At 42.1% G+C, this 20,927-nt stretch overlaps 1 protein-coding gene across 2 annotated transcripts in view; it reads right to left on the reverse strand.

Moving 5' to 3' along the window:
* Positions 1-20,927, reverse strand: part of PRKG1 (protein kinase cGMP-dependent 1) — a 916,981-nt gene that overhangs the window by 721,603 nt on the left and 174,451 nt on the right. For both annotated transcript variants that reach the window (XM_048505459.1, XM_048505458.1), the window contains exon 2: positions 15,920-16,086. In XM_048505459.1, coding sequence (XP_048361416.1) covers positions 15,920-16,086 — 167 coding nt within the window. The remainder of the gene's footprint in view (positions 1-15,919; positions 16,087-20,927) is intronic.

Genomic DNA, 20,927 nt, shown 5'->3' on the forward strand with positions numbered 1-20,927 from the left:
GTCATCACATAACAGTAATGAGGTTTACCACAAGAGGAACTGAGAGAACATTTTATAAAAATCAATGACGGATGAAGCAAGAAACTGATTTTCGGAACTCATGCTAATGCAATGACCCTTGACCAAACAGTAGTTTTGAGAACAGAAAGCTACAAGAATACCATACTTATAATATTTCTTTTACAATATTCATATGGTATTGTAGATGTAATCTCATATGTAGATTTCAGATGTACTGAGGGAAAAATTAATCACTAAAAATTGCTTTAAAAACCCTCCAGTAGGTTCTAGCCAAGGTTAAGATAAGGTTATAACTAAACTATCAAAGTAAATTTATGGTACAAATACTCCCTAGGTGGAACAATAAATAAATATATATTCATAAAATGTATGTAAAACCTTAATCGAACATTGTCTTTTTATTCTGAGTGCCCTATTTTGAATGCATAAACATTCCCAGAAGTCATCCATAGGAAACAAAACAAAATCATTAATAAATCATAACATCAGAATAAGGAGAAGACAATAATAGAAGAAGCAGTGACAGCAGTACATACAGATAGGGATTATGTCAAACAGAACACATTTACTAAATTGGAAAAGGCTTTTCCAGTGGGGTAAATGGTGTTCTTGCTTTAGATTAAATGAACAAGAACAAGAACTAGATATCCATTCTAATTGCAAACTTATCAAGTTGTTTGTAGCCATGATGATGAAGCATTTGGCAGGGTCGCACAGACTTGGTTCAAAGCTCAGATTAAACTGCACAGTCTGTGGATGTGCCAGAAACAAGCAAGTTTGGAGAGCAATAAGGTGAGGCAAGGATAGAATCTGAACTGACAGTTATTATGTCAGTTGGGAGACAGCCCTGCAAAGATAGAAGCTGACTCACAGTCAGGATCCAGCAAGATCAAGCATTCCAGGTAAGCCCTGAAAGAGAAGGCTTTCCTTAGAGCAACAATGAAGGAAGAATGTACTCTCCAGGACTACATACAAATGCCTTATTTTAACAATGTAACTGGGAACGAATAGGAAGAAAAGATTCAGACAAGATTCCAGTAAGGAATTGCTAGGAGTTGTAGCAGCAAATGCCAATCCAGTTGGATGTGAAGATCACCTAAAGATGCAGACACTCTAAGGTTTACCATCCCTAAAAAGGATCATGACAACTCATGTGTAATTTTAACTGCAAAAGACCTGTCAACCCCTTTAGCATACCAGACTCTGACACTGGCCCATTATAGCTCAAAATATATAGACTGGTCCATGGTTGGGATGCTACAAATTTCACTGAAACACATGGAATGTACTGTGTTCCAGCTCACATCTGCGCTCAAACAGATGTGAGCTGCTCACTTGGTCCATTCAGTTTCTACAAAGCATCCAAAACTTATTTGCATCAGGTTTTTCCCAAAGTATTTGAGCAAACTGATTAGCAGTCATTTGCACCACTAAAAACTATTTAACAAAACATCAAAGGATAAGATTTTTTTTAAGCACAGCATTTACTGATGATTGATTTCTATAATTTGTGTGTGATCTCATTGTCTGCTGAGTGGAGCAGTTATGCAACAAGGATAGGAGGGTTATAAAACTTATACCAAATTAGAAGACACATGGGTTGAATCCCCACTACCGTCTTAGCCAGGTTTCAGAACACAAACTAACCAGGTTTGAGGGACGACCTCCCCGGTCGAATCCCCACTACCCTCTTAGCCAGGTTTCAGAACACAAACGACCTCAAACCTGGTTAGTTTGTGTTCTGAAACCTGGCTAAGACGGTAGTGGGTACTTGACCATGTACAATGAGCCAGTTGGTCTGTTGTGCATGGTTAGTAAGGAGTACAGTGAAACAACCTGTCAAACACTCATGAACAGACTGACCAACTATTTAAAGTTAACAAAAAAATCAGGTCTTTGTTCTTAACTGGTAAACAAGGTGTAAGCTAAACTGGTGGATGTTTGTGCACCCCTAGTCTGTGAGCGCTATTACACATTTACTGTAACTTTGGGCGAATCCCCACTTGAAATTGCAAGCGGATCCAAACCTGTTCCTTGTGAATCCGTGTTCTCCTCATCGCAGTTTCTCCCTCCCCACCACAGCGAACACACAGCAGAGACTCCCGGGTGCAGGCATGCAAGTTTACCGTAATCCCCAGCAGCCATGTGATCGCTAGCTTCATTGGGCCCTATAATCTGGATTGGTCGGGTGTTCAGTTGGAAGGCGGGACCTGTTAGCCACTTCAGAAACATCTACCCATTTTTACCTTATGCAAAAAAACCTGTGCGAACCTCTGAAGTGCAACCACTATGCATACTCTGTCATTTTGCATACAGTAGAAGCGCGCAAACTGGCCATTTTCTGGAAAGTTTTACTGTTAAATCGGTTTACCAAGCACTGACCGTTTACTTGTATTGCACATGCTCAGAAACGTGATCGTTCCATCAACCTGGAAGTAGACTGCGCAAGGGTCAAATCAATCTGATTGGCTGCGCGAAATGCACGTCACACTCTGGGGCGCGGGAACAACTCCAGGTTCCAAACCTTGGTTCCTCCCCTCAGAACAGCTTCGTAGAACTGTGATAACTTGGGGCTCTGAACCACTTGCATCCTGTGGTTCCCTGGCTACAGAACATGCGGATTAACAGGGCGAACGAGCGTCAGAAACGGTTGCTGCCACAGAAGTCATGGGGAGGATGTCGATGAAACCGTGTTAGTAAGTGGCCCAAAACCGTGCTAAGGAGGCAGTGGGAATTCGCCCTTTGACTATCTTGCATTCCACTGCAGAAGTCTGAGTAGGTACATTTTTGGTCCCATCCGACTCAATCCACAAAATCTTTGACTTTCCTCGTATACTTCTTAGAAAGTATATCCATTATCTTTTTTGCTCTATATGCACTAGAACTACTGATCTATGGAGACGCAGCTGTGGACTCCATCAACATTTTAGTATTCAAAGCTCACTATGTCTGTAAGAAGTGCCTTTGGGCTTTGTAAATGCCATTCAAACAATCAGAGTTTACATGCACTGCAAACAGCATACAGATTTCTGAAAATGTTTGAGGAAGATTTCATTAAGTGATGAAAAAAGGGAAAAGTTTGCCTATGCTTTGATTTCCATAACAGTTGAATTGGAGAGGCAGGAACAACTGAGGCTTCTTCTGGAGATGTTTCACTGAAATATGAGCATATTGGACTGGGGACAAGGTATCTTTTGCTGGTGAAATGCCACCCTGGAATACAATACCAGTAATGAACACAAAAAGGAGTGGGATCTTAGCAAACAAATTTATTAAAGCCCCAAATCTGTCCCAAGACCTATTAGAGACTATGTATGATTGTAAATTACTTTCTTTCTTTGATCCTCGGAAGATACCCTGTTTCCCCGAAAATAAGACATCCCCTGAAAATAAGACGTAGCAGAGGTTTTGCTGAAGTGCTAAATATAAAGCATCCCCCCAAAGTAAGACATAGCAAAGTTTTTGTTTGGAAGCATGCCCGTCGACCAGAACACCAGAGCATGCAGCTGTGGAGCGGAAAAATAAGACATCCCCTGAAAATAAGACATAGCGCATCTTTGGGAGCAAAAATTAATATAAGACACTGTCTTATTTTGGGGGAAACATGGTACCAGCCACAGATGCAGGTGAAACGTCAAGAGATAATGCTACTAGAACACTGCCATACAGTCCAGAAACCAAACACTACCTCTCTTTCTTTCTTTCTTTCTTTCTTTCTTTCTTTCTTTCTTTCTTTCTTTCTTTCTTTCTTTCTTTCTTTCTTTCTTTCTTTCTTTCTTTCTTTCTTTCTTGTTTGTTTGTTTGTTTGTTTGTTTGTTTGTTTAACTGTTCATGCATCAAAGTGGTCATGAACAGCCAATAATTGTATATTAGCCAGGCAGCGTATACAGATGTGCATACTCTCCAACAGCCTCAGTGAGTTAGAAATATGGCTTATTGTTAGATATGTTAACTATTCAACTCCTAATGCCCATTGTACACATAATATAGGGAACGGAGGGAGAAATGTTAATATATATATATATTTCTCTTGACAGAGAATCATCCATCATAAATTTAATGAAGAGGATTGTAGCCCAATATACTTTAGTAAATCCATTAGTCTAAGGTGGTTCGAGACTCATTTTTGTTTTTCTGTAACAGACTATTTCAGCCACCTCACTAGAACTTTTACCAGTTCTAATAGCTGACAAAGTACATTACACCTTTGTAGCACAGCCTGAGGTAAAGCTGACAAACCGGCAATGACCTCTTCCCAGATGCAACGTTGGAGTTGCATACTGAAGTAAACTTAATGAAAATAGGAACTCCATACTAATCTTGATAAACAAGATGTGCAAGTGCTTAAATACCCTAATCCACTAATTATCTCTTGAATCCAACAGAGGCCAACAAAGCCCCCCCAAAAGATTCTCTGTGCAAGAAGTGTGGAATTCAGTGCATAAAAAAACTAAAGGGAAGATCATTGTGTTCTAAAAACATAATTGCTAGAGGTCTCACATAAGCAGCTAGCGTGGAACAACCATCTGATCTTGCTGCCATAACTATGGGGTTTTTTCTTGCTCATTACACTAAAAATGTAGGTTCTGACAGTTTCCATATAATTTAATTTATATATGGCATTTTGACACACATACAAGGATATTTCTAAATATTAGTAACAGTTATTTTCCAACAACCAACTTGAGAAAAGAGCTCAATGCCTTTAAGCTTTCCTTGCATGGTCACTTCTGATGGTATATACTCAGATGGCCTTCAACAGGCAGAGCTGTGACCAATACTAAACCCTTGAAGAAATTCTAAACACACTGCTACTATTGCTTGGTACAGGCAACAGACCTACATGTTCACTGAACACAGAGATGAAGAAAAATAGTGTTCCACTTACCTGTAACAGTTGTTTATTGAGTGGTTTTCTGTGCAGGTACACATTTGGCTGGAACATGGCAGTTCCAATGTGGAACTGCACAGAAGCCATGAAGATGAATAGGTGTGATCGTCTGCAGGGAAGAACATGCTCTCCTTCCCAGCACAGTCAGTGAACGTGTGGGGCCTTTGTGTGCATCAGGCTAAAGTGAGAGTTAATAGCATAGGGGTAAATGAACATGAATGGTACAAATTATCATTTGCACTCCTGAATTTAGTTAAGATCCTCAGTTCATCACGTTACATTCTCATTAGAGATTTCCTCTCTTCCAGTTATACCCACATCTTGGCTATGAAATTTCTCCAGAAGGCCAAGAGTAGCAGATGAGTTGGCATGACATCAGAGGCATGGAGCCCAGGGCCACGGGGGGTGGGGGGAGGAGGAGGGATGTGTGGAGCGATTTTATGCCCCCAACGTGATCAAATGGTGGGCACACAAGGACATATGACCCCATATATTCCCATGGCCGCTCGGCCCCTGCACGCCATTGGTGAAAAGTAACCGGATATGGGGGAAACTTGATGGAAGGCACTGCAAGGCAGTGGAAGCACAGTGATTAGTCATTAGCAGCTATATAGCTGCTGAATATAGAGAAGTGCCTAGTATGGCACAGACCATGGCACACAGCCTACTGAAGACACTGCCACAATGTAAGATTTCTTTACCCATTCTCCCAAAAGGTCTCTCAAGTACACCTAGGAAGATATTATTATGCCCTAGTAATTAATATAGCTGAGCTCTAGACATAGGATTTTATTCAAGAAGTGGATTCATAGAACAATTTCAACTTAAAGTATGCTATGCCAAGAAAGATATTGCCTTTGATCCAGAAATGCACAAGCTGAAACATAAAAGTTGGCTGAGTTTTGTTTGCAGAAGATCTTGTGCAACCTCCTGTACATTATAGTGCCCAGAAATTAACTGCACAAGTTCTTACACAAGTGGAAATTCAATTTTGCAAGAGACTACTATTGTCTTTTTCTTGCATTTCTGCTCATGCAATAGCTGCAACATAAGTGGAAATTTTGTTCTGGAGCCAGTCCATTATGAAGAGAGGAAAGTAACACCAACTCTAACTACTGTCTCTCTATATTTTCTATTTACACATTGTAACATTTCTATTTCTGCTACATTTGTATTCACCCCTTTCCCCTGGACACTCGGTTAACCAAGCCCTCCCAAGTCTCATTTTCTTCACACCTCTTTTCATCTCTCGCTCTGCCGAACTGCCCCTGACCAACTTCTAACAGATTCTAGTGGACTCTAACTGCCTTTCACCAGTCTTAAAATTTGTTGACAGCTTTCCAGCTTGACCAATCACAGGCAAGCCAAGCAGTGACCAATCAATCTCAACCTCTTCCTTGTGAACTTATTCTCTCCACTGCATTTTAACTATTCCTTTTTGACTTTTCCATGTGCTGTTTAACTAAGGGCCTCATTTTATCACACAGGCCAAGAAGTCAGCAGCCAGTACTAAAAAAAGCTAGCCATGTATTGTCGAAGGCTTTCACGGCTGGAATCACTGGGGTGCTGTGTGGTTTCCGCAGTGGCGTTCCTGCCTAGGGACAGGGGGTACCCTATGTCCCCGGGCGCCCCCCATTTGGTCACGTGGGGGGGCGCCAACATTTCAGGGTCGTTTGTGTGTTTTAAAATTTTAAAGTGTTTTTTCACGTTCTGGCCTGCAGGGGGCGCGTTTTTAAGGCTATCGGCACCAAAATTTCAGGGTACCATCCAGAGACTGTCCTGATGATATCACCCAAATTTGGTGATGTTTGGTTCAGGGGAAGCAAAGTTATGGATCCCCAAATGGGGGTGCCCCATCCCCATTGTTTCTCTTCTAAATGGTAAGCTAACAGGAGGATGTGGGGGCTTACTCCATTTTGAGGGACCATAATCCCTTTGGATTCCTCTCCGAACACACCATAACTATCACCAAACTTCGGGTGGCATCATAAGAATAGTTAATACGATGATACCTCCTGAAAACTTGGCTGATCACTAGCTTTCTAAATAAACACCCTTCCAGGCCGCGCTAAATTTTAAGAATTTACCCAAGATTCTTTGTTTTGCAGTGACTTTGCTCCATTGCTGAGCCAATGGGGGGAATTTCTGAATGTGTGAGCGCAGAGGCTGCACATTTTTGAAGATAGAGGCGCAGGCACCATTGTGACTTTCAGGGTGGCTCCCTAGGAGGGAACCCTCCCTGGTAATAGCAATCCAGAGCTCTTGGAGACCTTTGCTTCTGGGGGTCTCAATTTTATAGGCCAGACCCCAGGAAGCAGGCTTATTTTGTTTCCCCGCTCCTGCACATGAAAGCCTGTAGGCTGAGTTCTCTCAGAACTCTCTCAACTCCCCCCCACCCACCCAGAAGCAAAGCTCACCAAGATTGGATGCTATTACTTAAGGCCTCTTGGAGCCAGCTTGAAAGTCTGGCGCCTCTATCTTCAAAAATGTGCAGACTGCCTCAGAAATTCCTCATTAGCTACAGTGGAGCAAAGTCACTGCAAAACAAAGAATCTTGGGCAAATTTCTTGGGGTGCCTGGAAGGGATGTATTTTTAAAGCTAGTGACACCAAAATTTCAGGGTATCATATATTAACTATTCTTATGATGCCACCCAAGTTTGGTGAAGTTATGTTCAAAGGAACCAAAGTTATGGTCCCTCAAATGGGTAGCCCCCATCTCAGGTTAGCTCCCATTGAAAACAGTGGGGATGGGGGCATTCCATTTGGGCGTCCATAACTTTGCTGCCCCTGAACCAAACATCACCAAACTTGGGTGGTATCATCAGGGCAGTCTCTGGATGATGCCCTGAAATCATGGTGCAGCTAGCTTTAAAAATGCGCTCCCTGCAGGCTGACAAAACACCAAAAATACCCCCCAAAACCCAAATACTTTGCATTCGCATTTGTTAATTTGGGGGCAGGACATAATCAGACAATTTTTGTCTGAATGTGCCCAAATTTGCCCAGATTCCAGCCGAATCTGCTATTTGTTTCATCTGAATCTCCAACCCTCAAAAGTGATGCTGTTTCAGGGTAGGAGAATCCACCCCCAAACAGCATCACTTTCAATTTTGTTTTAACCGGGGACCCCAGATTCTCCCTTTAAGGTAGATTTAAAAGAAGAATCTGAGCTCCCTAGTTTAAACACCATTGAAAGTGGATTCCACTGGAGGTGTTTTGTGAGAGATGATGCTGACATTTGTTTGGTAAATGTTTTGCTGGGGGTAATTTGTGAGAGATTTACATGCTTAATACCCACTTGCACTGGCTTGGAGTTGTTTCTCAGGCTAACAACCTACCTCATAGGGTTGTTGTGATTAGGAAATTAGGAAAAGAGTTGGTGGGTAGAGAGCCATGTATGTTTTGATGGGAGTGGGAGGTGATTTGTGAGCTGGTACAAAAAATCATTGTTTGGTCATGGCGGGGGCGGGTGGCCGCCCGTACACTGGGCCGGGGGGAGGGGGGCAAGCGCAGATTTTGTCCCCGGGCACCAGTTTGCCTAGGTACGCCCCTGGGTTTCCGTGCTGTATGGCCGTGTTCTAGCAGCATTCTCTCCTGACGTTTCACTTGCATCTGTGGCTGGCATCTTCAGATACTCTGAAGATGCCAGCCACAGATGCAGGCGAAATGTCAAAAGAGAATGCTGATAGAACACGCCCATACAGCCCGGAAACCACACAGCACCCCAAAAGCTAGCCACTCAGCAACCATGTACCTTCCATGATAGTTACCTGGTGATCCCCATGCCCTGATGGCCACCTTGCAATGCCAACTAGAAAAGGCCTCCTGCACAGGCAATGCACACACTAAGTATTGCATGGTGCTGCCAGGCTCCATATTTCATGGGCATAAACAGTCAAACATTCTCTTGGGATATCTTTTTAGAGATTCCACAAGAGAGTCATTTGCTGAAGAATGCCAACACTGGGTTTGGAAATACCTGGAGATTTGAGGGTGGAACCTGAGCAAGTGGGGTTTAGGGAGGTGAGAGGCCTTGGTAGGCTTGAATTCGATGAAGTCCACCTTCCAAAGCAGCCCTTTGCTCCAGGAGAAGGGGAATAAATGTTTAAAATAAATAATGAGCAACTTATGGATTGTAATTTCAGGCAATCTGTAGCCCCCACCTGGAAGTTGGCATGCCTGTGCTAAAGCCACTCATTAATATCACTAAGATTTTTAGGAATGTTTAAATTTGGCTTAACTGTACCTGTGTAGAATAGCATTTCCTACAACTGTTCAATATTTTGATAAAATTAGGTATTTGCAAATGACGAGCCATGATCGTGAATTGATATTATGTAACACATTTATACCTTCCCACGTAAATAGTGTCCACAAGGCATGCTAGAAACAGGCCATTTATTATATGCCAAAATTGTTTTTTTACCGAAAAGCTGTTTTTCCCCCAATTGATTGTCTTCCCCTCCCCTCCCCTGCACACACACACACACTCACACACACACACACACACACACACAAACTAAGGACAGAAATACTAATTATCTAGGCAAAACACGAATTTCAAAACAAATGTTTGATGACATAATGCCAATACAGGGCTGCACTTGCTGGACATGATCAATGGTTGAGAAAGACAAGTATTTAAGTCCTGTCCCAGGGTCCCCTGCAGGCCACTTTCCTCCCAGACAGACTTATTTGAGATGGAGGCAATTAAAACAATCTTACCAGACTTAATCATCCTCTCAAACTCACCCATTCTCCTGGGTCTGCTATTGCCCACTAAACGTTATAAGGAAAATATGGAACAAGAGACCCTATGTTCATTGCAACATGGAGTTCTTACTTCCTATATTATGAACAGGTATTGTTTTAAAGAGTTATTTTCCAGACAGCGCAGAAAATAAATTTGCCTGGTTGGTTTCCCATACCCAGCAATGAAGCACACAGTCTTGGTCTTGTCAGAAAAGGCATACATCTCAAAATCTCAAGAAGAAAAACAAACCTTCTCTTGGCCAAAAATCATTGCCTTAAAAAAACAGAACAAACCATCTTTTAGGACATCAGTTCAAAACCCACACACAAACACTTGTGATTAGAGAAAAACATTAGATTTCCAGCTTGAAATTACATTTCAGAGCATAGTTTCTAACTTGGGTAGCCCCATGCCATTCAAGGAGATAGGCAGCTAGCAGCAGAGCAACAGCTGCGACACCCCACCACTCCCATAGAGGCTTCCCAGAACTGTGGGGAGGTTTGAAAAGCAAAAAAGCCTCTACGCCACCAAGAAGCCCCCAATGGACTTAAAAGGTGGTGTTGGCAGCAGCGAAGCTACCAGGGGACAGAGGGGTGCGCCACGCACCGGGCGCACAGATCTGGGTAGCGTGGGGGTGCAAAATTCCCCCTGGCCCCTTCCCCTTCCCCTGTGCCCCCTGCGGCACCCCCCCACGGCGCCCCCCCCGCAGCGTCATTTCCATCAGAACAGGTAGGCCTGTTCTCCAGCCTGATCGGTTTCCTAAAGTAAGTGGTAAGTGTGAGGGGGTGCTGTGGGAGGGCGCCACAGGGGCGGGCAGGTGTGATTTCCCCCCCACAGCGCCCTCCCTGCGGCGTCCCCCTCACACTTACTTTAGGAAACCGAGCAGGCTGGAGAACAGGCCTGCCTGTGTGGGAATTACATTTCCAGAGTGCGCCAGAGTGCGCACTGGGCACTGCTGGCAGCAGCAGGGGTGCTGGGATACTGGCACAGCATCCGGCACAACAGTCCACCACCAAGGAGGGAGGCAGTGGCCACACCCTAGCAAAATCACCCCTCCACCAGGCTAATTGCCCCAAGGAGGGCAAATCCACCAGTGCTGGGATTAGTCCCAGTGCCGGGTTCAGCATGGGTACTGCCCAGAGGCTAGGATGTTGGTTTTAAAAAAATGGGCTGCAGCCAAAGTTCATTTCAATGAAAGCTGTGTCTGTGGTCATTTAGAAGCAAGCCTCCGCACATCAGCACGCAAATCAACGGCAGCAGGTTATCACCACCAGTTCTGATCACCAGTTAAAAGCAACATTTGTGGAAAATATTTCATGTCTAAATATCTTACAAATTAAGCATCTTGAACATTATGCATTAAAATCTAGATATGTAGTGTCTAAAACTGAGCTGCAAGTTGATTTTCAAAAATATAGAAACTACCAAAAGAAATCAGTCAAGCACAATCTCAAAAATTGAATTGTTACACTAGGAGCCATATGCATTTGTTTATCCTAAATCCTTTATAAAGAGTAATTCCTTTTTAATTAATATCCCACTGTGATAAAATAGCTCCTATTATGTGATAAAAATTAAGGATGAAAACATAACAATTTTCTTCAGAATCAATGAGTTTTAAAAGCATTGTATTAAAGTTAAATTTGCTTCTTACAAAAAGATTAAGGAAATGAAAAACAGTTACATTTCACAGACTCATTTGTATACAGTATTCCCAATACTCACTAAAATTCAGGTCTTCAAATTTCAAGTCCCTTGACCATCTAAAAATGGAAATCTATGCTGCCGTAATGTTACAATGGAATATACAGATCTGAGCCTTAGATTGGTTAGAATGTAAAAACATAAGAAAGAGCCTGCTGGATCAGACCAGAGTCCATCTAGTCCAGAACTCTGCTACTTGCAGTGGCCCACCAGATGCTTTTGGGAGCTCACATGCAGGATGTAGAAGCAATGGCCTTCTGCTGCTCTCAAGCACCTGGTCTGCTAAGGCATCTGCAATCTCAGATCAAGGAGGATCAAGATTGGTAGCCATACATTGACTTCTCCTCCATAAATCTGTCCGAGCCCCAAGGATGTAGATAAGGGGGGGTTCTCAGGTTCAACCACCCCATTCATGGGTGCAGCTCCGCCCCTCCGTTTGTGGGTTTTAAAAACATTTTTAGTGTTTTTTTCAGTTTTTGGCCTGCAGGGGGTACACTGTTTGGACTAGCAGCACCAAACTTTCAGGGATTGTTTGGGGGACTCTTCTACCCAGGTTTGGTGAGGTTTGGTTCAGGGGGTCCAAAGTTATGGACTCCCAAAAAGTGTGCCCCCATCCTCCATTGTTTCCAATGGGAGCTAATAGAAGATGGGGGCTACACCTTTGAGGGTCCATAACTTTGGACCCCCTGAACCAAACCTCATCAAACATGGGATGTATTATCAGGAAAGTCTCTTATTGATACCACCCAGGTTTTGTGAAGTTTGGTCCAGGGGGTCCAAAGCTATGGACTCCCAAAGGAAGTGCCCCATCCCCCATTGCTTCCAATAGGAGATAATGGGAGATGGGGGCTACACCTTTGAGGGTCCATAACTTTGGACCCCCTGAACCAAACTTCACCAAACCTGGGTGGTATCATTAGGAGAGTCTCCTAAAGATACCCTGAAAGTTTGGTGCTTTTAGCTTAACAATTGCACCCCTGACAGCAGGCACCCCCCAAAATTTCCCTAGATTCTCCTTTTAAATTCACCCCCTTCGGCATGGATTTAAAGGAAGAATCTGAGGTCCTCAGTTTAGAAGAAGAAGAAGAGTTTGGATTTATATCCCCCCTTTCTCTCCTGTAGGAGACTCAAAGGAGTTTACAATCTCCTTGCCCTTCCTCCCTCACAACAAACACCCTGTGAGGTGGGTGGGGCTGAGAGAGCTCCGAAAAGCTGTGACTATCCCAAGGTCACCCAGCTGGTGTGTGTGGGAGTGCACAGGCTAATCTGAATTCCCCAGGTAAGTCTCCACAGCTCAAGTGGCAGAGCAGGGAATCAAACCCGGTTCCTCCAGATAAGAATGCACCTGCTCTTAACTATTATGCCACATTGAAAGTGATGCTGTTTGGGATAATCCACCCCAAAACAGTATCACTTTCAATGTTGTTTAACTAGGGACCCCAGATTCTCCCTTTAAGGTGGATTTAAAAGGAGAATTTGGGCTCTCTAGTTTAAACACCATTGAAAGTGATGCTGTTTGGGGGTGGATTCCAGCATCACAGCGGCTGCCCTGGGGGGGGGGGCTCAGATTTTGCACCGGGATCCATTTTCCCTCTATGCCTCTGCCCAGAGGGGAGGGCAGAAGGAGCTGCCGGCTGGGAGCCCAGCTGGTGGGGGGCAGGGGAGGGCAGGGCAGGGGAGTCTGCCATCCCCGGCCTCGAAGAGCTGCTTTTATAAGCACTAGGCCAGGAGCGGGGCTTGGGGAGACGTGACCATGCCCTAGGGGCGGGTGGGGGTGTGGCCCCACCCCCGAACCCCCATAAAAATCTATACCTACGTCCCTGCCAAGCCCCTTTTAAAGCTATCACCACCTCCTGTTGGCAGCATATTCCAAACACCAATCACACTTTGCATGAAGAAATGTTTCCTTAATTCTTCCCCCCAGCATTTTCAATGTATGCCCCCTGGTTTTAGTATTGTGAGAAAGGGAGAAAAGTGTCTCTCTGTCAACATTTTCTACTCCATGCATCATTTTATAGACTTCAATCATATTCCCCCTCAGTTGTCTCCTCTCCAAACTAAAGAGTCCCAAACGCTGCGGCCTCTCCTCATAAGAAAGGTGCTCCAATCCCTCGATCATCCTCGTTGCCCTTCTCTGCACTTTTTCTATCTCTTTGATATCCTTTTTGAGATGTGGGACCAGAACTGAACACAGTACTCCAAGTGTGGTCGCACCACTGCTTTATATAAGGGCATGACAATCTTTGCAGTTTTAGTATCAATTCCTTTCCTAATTATCCCCAGCATAGAATTTGCCTTTTTCACAGCTGCCATGGATTGAGTTGACATTCCCATGGAACTATCAACTAAGACGCCTAAATCCCTTTCCTGGTCTGTGACTGATAGCACTGACCCCTGTAGCGTGTATGTGAAGTTTGGATTTTTTGCCCCTATGTGCATCACTTTACATTTTGCTACATTGAACTGCATTTGCCATTTCTTAGCCCACTCACCTAATTTATGAAGGTCCTCTTGGAGCTCTGTTGTGAACATGACACTGAGCTTTTTTTAAAATGACAAATTGTGAAAACAAATAAATGTTGAATTAATATTGCATACACATTTCATTTGTAATGCCTATTTGGAGTTAGGTAAAAGTTTTCTTTCTTGTTACGTAAACAGAATCTTTGCCCTATTTCCAAAGTTAGTAAAATTTTGCAAAGGCTTTAAAGCTATTTCCCAGATTGCACTTTAGGAGGCAGCAGCAAAGAGAAATCTCCCAGCCACCTACAAAGCCCTCCATAGTCTGAAATGGAATTGTCCAGCTCCAAAGCCCAGGTAGAAGCTGATTTATGTCAGCTTTACCACTGGGAACACTCTGCCCTTCCCCCCCCCCTCACTGATTGGGCCGTTAAAAAAGTTTTGCAAGTAGCAATTCTTCATTTGCATCTGTATTGATAAATGTGCATGCTAGATCTGTACTGGACACACTGTATCATACAGCAACACACATACTCCATTCCTATACTCAGTCTCCAACTCAAGATCTCATTGACTGCATGATGACTGTGAACTGGTACTACAAGGAGGACTTGAACAGTTCCACAGGGCTTGCAAAATGTAATTATTCTGCCGGGGTGTTGTTTTTTTGGGGGGGGGGTTACCACTGAAATGCCATCCCCTATATTCCAACTGTTGGGCAGATTCATATTAACTTTGATGTTGCTATGCCACCATGTCTACCCTTGCAACACTAATCTGGATCACCATCTTGCCATCTGATTTTGTACTGCAATTTATTAATTTTTAATTGGTTTTATGATCATTTAACTGGTTTTATGTTATTGAATTTATTATGTATTGTACACCGCCCAGAGCCCTTCAGGGGTGGGCAATATAGGAACCTGAATTAATAGATAAATAAATATTATCAGATAACGTGACTCTGACTTAAACAAATGTATTATTATTTTATCATATTGTATTTATACCCCAACCAATTCCCAGCCGAAGGTGAGCTCAGCATGGCTTACAAAAATAAGCTAAAACCAATACACTGTAAAATCACAAATAAACACTGCAATATAAATATGAACTCAAACAATTAGATGTTGTTCTTAAAACCAAATACAGATGGCTGCATTAATAAGCCCCAAGCCCAATATTTCTCTCTGTGCTATCCATTTTTATTTATTAAGGGGAGAGGAAAGAGATGGAGGCGAAGGCAGAATCGCCTAGTTGATGGTAAAAATATACACCCATTGTCAATATGGGTGTGGATGTAGGAGGCTGGCTACTTCCGGTGGAATATTCACTCACAGAATGATCTCACCCAAAAGCCTGGTGGAACTTCTCTGTGTTACTGATTAAGGTCTTGCAGGTCCCTAGTGTCAGCTAACAGAGAGATCCTCCAGGCTGGAGCCAGAGCAAAGCCAGAGCTCTGATTGAGGCTAACTGGATGTCCTTCAGGTCAGGGACCACCATCAAATTTCCATTAGATTACCAAAGTGTCCTTCGTGGGTGATATAGGGAGATCTGGTCTCAAAGATACGAGGGTCCCAAACCCTCAAGGCCTTAAAGGTCAGAACCAACACTTTGAATATGATCCAGAACTTGACTGGCAACCACTGTAACTGGAGAAAGTCAGGTGTAAAATACTCCTTTGCCCAAGTCCCAGTAAGGAGTCTCGCTGCTGTGTTCTGGACCAGCCTTAACTTCCTAGTCACCCTCAAAGGCAAGCCTGCATAGGGTGAGTTACAGTAATCCTGCTTGGAAATGACCATCATATAGCTCACAATAGTCCTAATTTGGTTAGGTTATTCAAAGCCTAAGTTATTCTTCAATAAACAAGTGGGAGCACAGATGACTTCTACTGCAAGCAGATCAATTTCTAGTATTGAACAACATGTCCACAGCTAAAATCTACACAAAAATATCATCCATCAAACTAGCATGAAAAATTATGTGGAAAATTCCAAACAAATATGAAATGCTGCATAGTCTCTGTGGAAAGTGATCAAGGGGAAGGCATCTACATAACTCTCAAAGTATACTGACTACACAACATACCTTCCATGACATACACCAGTGAACCCACGTCTCCTTCTTTGATGATGCAACTGTCTTTGCCATATTCCACTGGATACATACAATCCACAATTTCTTGGATCTGAGACAGTTCCAGATTCTTCATGAAGTCATTGTCAAGAATTGCTTCCTTTATTAGATCCTTTGACCTAAAATGAGAAGGAAAAGGTGTATCTATAACTGAATCAATTCTCTCTCACAGATAGCCATGAATGGATGTAATAAGTTGGAAGTATTTCAACTCTTTCACAAAAACTAAATCAAAATCTTGTGATGTAGAAGCAAGAGCAAAACAATGAAGTAGCATGTGCCTGACCTCTGTGTGTTTATGGTGGTTCTGTCATGTCTGAGTCATGTGAACAATACATATTCTCAAGATCATTTGACCTATCTGTGCTGATAAATAAGAAAATGGAAACAAAACATTAACAGCCTGATGGATTGTTAATTGTTGTCCCACCAATGATAAAGGAAACAGAAAACTTCTGCTTATGTATTGAAAATTCCTTTTATAGAATTATTATGGCTACAAATTCCATATATCATAGCATGAGAGACATTATTTACAATGCTTTGTTCCTTTCTCTGGAACTTCATAATCCATCTTTTTCTCTAACAAGTTCCTCAGCATATAACAAAAAACAACAACCTCCCCACACCTCAATATTTTAGATTGTAGTGAGAAAAGGTTTTTTGATTTCATCGTTATAACCATCTTTCAGTAAATATATTAAAAATCATTAAAGTTTCATTATTTAGCTATTATCAAGCATCCCAGTAGTTGCATTTTTGCATAAAATATAACAGCACAGAATGACCTCTTGGAAAGTCCCTATAGTTCTGTGCTTCATCAGTGAAGATAGGAACGTTCCTGTTGGTTTTTTCATTGTCTTTTAAAGTTTTTAATGAAGCTTTACTGCAACACTTGAAGGATTATCCTCCCACTCTGAGTCACTCTGGCACAAATGTTAAACACAGCTCCACTCATCATGATTTACATATTGAATTTCCCCCAGAATGTCTATCAAATCTATCTTTATCCATCTGATAACACAGTCAACATCAAGACTACAGACATTAATTGTTTAAAAGCTTGTTTAAGGGATTTGGTGCAAATGACATCTGTGAATGTGAACCAACTAGAGCTTAAAGAACATGTTTTTTAAAAAAATGGGAACACATGAAATATAAATGCCATTCTACACCCATGTGCTCTTGTGAAAGTATTATTTAACTCTTTCATAAAACAAAAGTCAAATTGTTTTTAATGATCATTTATGTACTGAACCGATATTTAAGTTAGTTCTCAGGGTAGCTTCGAACACACTGACAAAGCACACATCTTTTGTTACACAACTCGCCTTTACAGTATGATGGGGAAAACAAAATGCCGGTCTTTGCCTAGTTTTGCCAACCAGCCGGAACCTTTTCGTGAATGAGTAGGTGAACATACTTTTGCACTGGGCTCGATTGGGACGCGCACTCAACCACAAAATAATAATGAACAGTCCAATTTGTAAAGATTCAAAGCAGAACAGAATTATTTCTGACATCCAAGAGTAGTCTGAAACCTTATTTGAACATTTATTCTGGAGCCTTGGTGTCTTATTTCATTTTCATCTGTAGCAGTAAGCACAGGTAGGGATGGCAGCGGCACACCAATGGGAGCAGGGTTACCAATAGGCCTAGAGAAAAATGTGTCCTGTCCATTTAATAGGGAATGTGTTAATGTTGAGATATGGTTAGGTGAAGCTTTTCATGCTATGAGAAGAAATAGCAGTAGCTGGTAAGTAACCTTCCATTAAGACTTCACAAAGGGACAGAATGTCATCCCCCTCCCAACACCTGCAGCAGTTGGGAACAGGTGGTCCAGGCTCTGCAAGATCACTATCCAACCAGAACAACTTGCTTATCTTCCCACAATGGGATCATCACAACTAACACATCTAAGCACACTGTTACAATTTTGTACCAGTCATAGACGAGTGAGAAACCTTGTTTGTATGATCTATTTTGTTCTCTGATTCACCTTCCACCACTTATACCCAATGTAAAACTGGAATGGAGGAACAGAGGCAAACTTGGAAACTCCCTCTCCTGCATGTCCCCTATGACAGGAAGCCTGCCAGAAGCCAGGAAAGAGGAAAAGTCTTTTCTTGTACACACTAGGAGGCACATAGGGCTACAAAGACAGAAGACGCTGTGGCATCCTTCACCCTGCATGATAATGAAATGAAAAAAATGTCAACCTGCCTAGAGATAGAAAAAAGCAGAGGTGAGAAAAGATTCATTCACATCTCTCTATAGAAGAGGGATGTTTAAAACAACACCATATAGACCAATATGCAGAGGATTTCTTTTTCAAATAAAATTGAAGGGCATGGACCCTGCTCTCTACCCTCTTAACTCACTGTACTCTGAAGCATATTTTCTCCCATCCAGACTCCAAACAACAAATGGGGGGTGGGGAGTCTAGGGGGAAAATATTGCTCAGCGTGATTATAGGGTTGCCAGCTGTTGGTTGGGAAATTTCTGGAGATTTGGGGGCAAAGCCTGGAAAGGGTAGAAACAGGTCCACTCTCCAAAGCAGCCCTTTTCTCCAGGGGGAGAAAGTCAGAGCTTCATTTGCATTTAAAGGGAATGCTTTCTCCTGTCTGCCTGAAATATGGGAGAAAAGATCCTCTTGTTGAAGAGGTAATCCCTGAAAACTTATCCTAGTAGAACAAGGTAAAATAATTTGTTCCCAGTCAATCCAATTAAAATACATTAGTTTTCTGGTACAATTAGCTTTGACTCCAGTACTGACGCAAATTCTCAAGATCAAACACGTACTCAGTCAGCTTTTCCTTTTTCAGTTACCATTCGCCTACCAAAACTATTAGGCACCATTATAGTCACCTTCCACTAGCAGTGGATCCTACTTTGTACCCACTCCAAGCTCAACTAGCAAAATGTCTAATTTCAAAAGTTAGTAACTGCATTGTTTCCTGTTGTGAGAAATCCAGATACATGGAACTCAAATATTCTACCATACATGGCTTCGAGCAATGCATTTAAGTAATGAAAAGAGGCAAATGCCCTCCCAAGTTCTCTGACACGGTTCACTGAGAATATAATATTACCCTCTTATCAGCATGTAAACAAAAACTCAACCCTCACCAGGGAAAGAATGCTTACTCTCCTTAAAAAGACTTTATCCCCTTCTGGCTTCAACTCATGTTTGGCTACCTCAAACTTAGCTGCTAGAAAAGAGACAACTCTGTTCCAGGATTTCTGTATCTTGGTCCAAAGCAACTTTATTTCAAGGATAGAAGACATTCTCAAAGTTACAATATAACTTCTCTATGATTATCTAAATTAGAATTCAGTAGCACCTTAGAGACCAACAAGATTTTTTGGGTATAAACTTTCAACCATCAAATCTCCCTTCACTCACCCTATGATTGTCTTACTGCAATCACCCAAAAGACCTCTCTCTCTCCCTCCTCCTTATCAAAAGCCATCCTACCCTCAATACTTTCCCCAACATCTTCTCCCTTAATCTACCAATTTCCAGTCATACCATCTTTTTGCCGCCTTTAGCAGGCTAGTTTGTGAGGAGGCCTCCCTTGTGCTCCTAGTAACAGCTGCAGTTAATATTTGACTATTTCCCTCAGCTGAGCTGCAGTTTCTAATACGGGTCTCTTTTATCTTCTGTCTCATTCTTTTCAAAAGTGATTTTAAGTGTCTTCAGGCATGGTTTGGCATTACAATTCAGGCCCAATTTATGCGATTTTCTTTTCATGTCATGTCATGTTATGAACATTGTTTAAGTCCCTCTTCACTTGGTGAGATGTGGTATGTTCCATGCCAGCCTTACTCAGCCCCTATGGCAAAAAGTAAAGTAAAATAAAAATCTGGTTTTGGTGATAAAAAATTATGTTTCACAACTACCAAAGCCTGATTCGATCAACTGAAGTCTTGATATATGCTTTCACATGAGATAAAATGCTTCTTTTGCTTAGATTCTCCCCTTATATATTTAATAATTCACACAAGTTCTGTGGAATGTTATCAGGTCATCTTTCTGTAAAATGGAGGCCATGTGTCTCTCCACAACAGCATGTCTCCACAGCAGCTTCACAGTGTTTCCCTGAGGGGAAAAAATTCTGAGGGGAAAAAATAATTGTGATATTTATTTACTCATTTATACACTGCCTTTCTCTCCAATGGGAGTCAAAAGTGGGTTGTATCATCCTGCTCACCTCCATTTTTTCCCCTCACAATATGCCTGTGAGGTTAGGCCTAAAGTCTTCCAACACATTTCCACGGCAGATGTTTTTGCAGGGAATAGTTTATAGGGAAAATTAAACACTACAGCAGCCAACAGCCTGGAGGAAAAATTCCTTTCCCTTTTATCAGAGGCTCAAGGGGTGGAAATGGACAATTGAAGCTTTTTATGGCATGAATGTAAATGTTCAAAAAAACAAATAGAGAGAACAAGTGTGGCAGAACGAAGCAATAACAGAAAGCAAAAACCTTCCACACCAATGTTTACCAAATCTTATAAACACACAAAGGTAATATGTTCAGTACAAAAAGGCCAGAAGAAGAAAAAGATACGGTGTGCACATATGAAGACCAAATGAATACAAATACAAACAGTGAGCAATATACAAGGAGACAAAATTCGTCAAGAGCCACTGAAGAAAAGAAATGAGACTAGAAGCCTAAGGTTGGTCGTGGGCAACAGCCTCAAACACAGATGAGTCCTACACACCTCCAAAAAGTCACAATTACTTCAAAATAATTGATTTAGATTGGAAGGGGGTTCAAGGTCTTCAGGTAGTTACATGATACCAAACACTTTCAAGGGCTAGCCACTTAAAATGCATTGGCTAGGACCAAAAATTTCCACTATGGGCAGAATATAAAATTTGTGTCACTAATGAAGCAGTCCAGCCGCTGCGAAACAGAAGACTCAGATTGATTATTCTGAAGAAATTGTGAC

Source organism: Sphaerodactylus townsendi, linkage group LG08 (genome assembly GCF_021028975.2).
Source record: "Sphaerodactylus townsendi isolate TG3544 linkage group LG08, MPM_Stown_v2.3, whole genome shotgun sequence".
Taxonomy (NCBI): domain Eukaryota; kingdom Metazoa; phylum Chordata; class Lepidosauria; order Squamata; family Sphaerodactylidae; genus Sphaerodactylus; species Sphaerodactylus townsendi.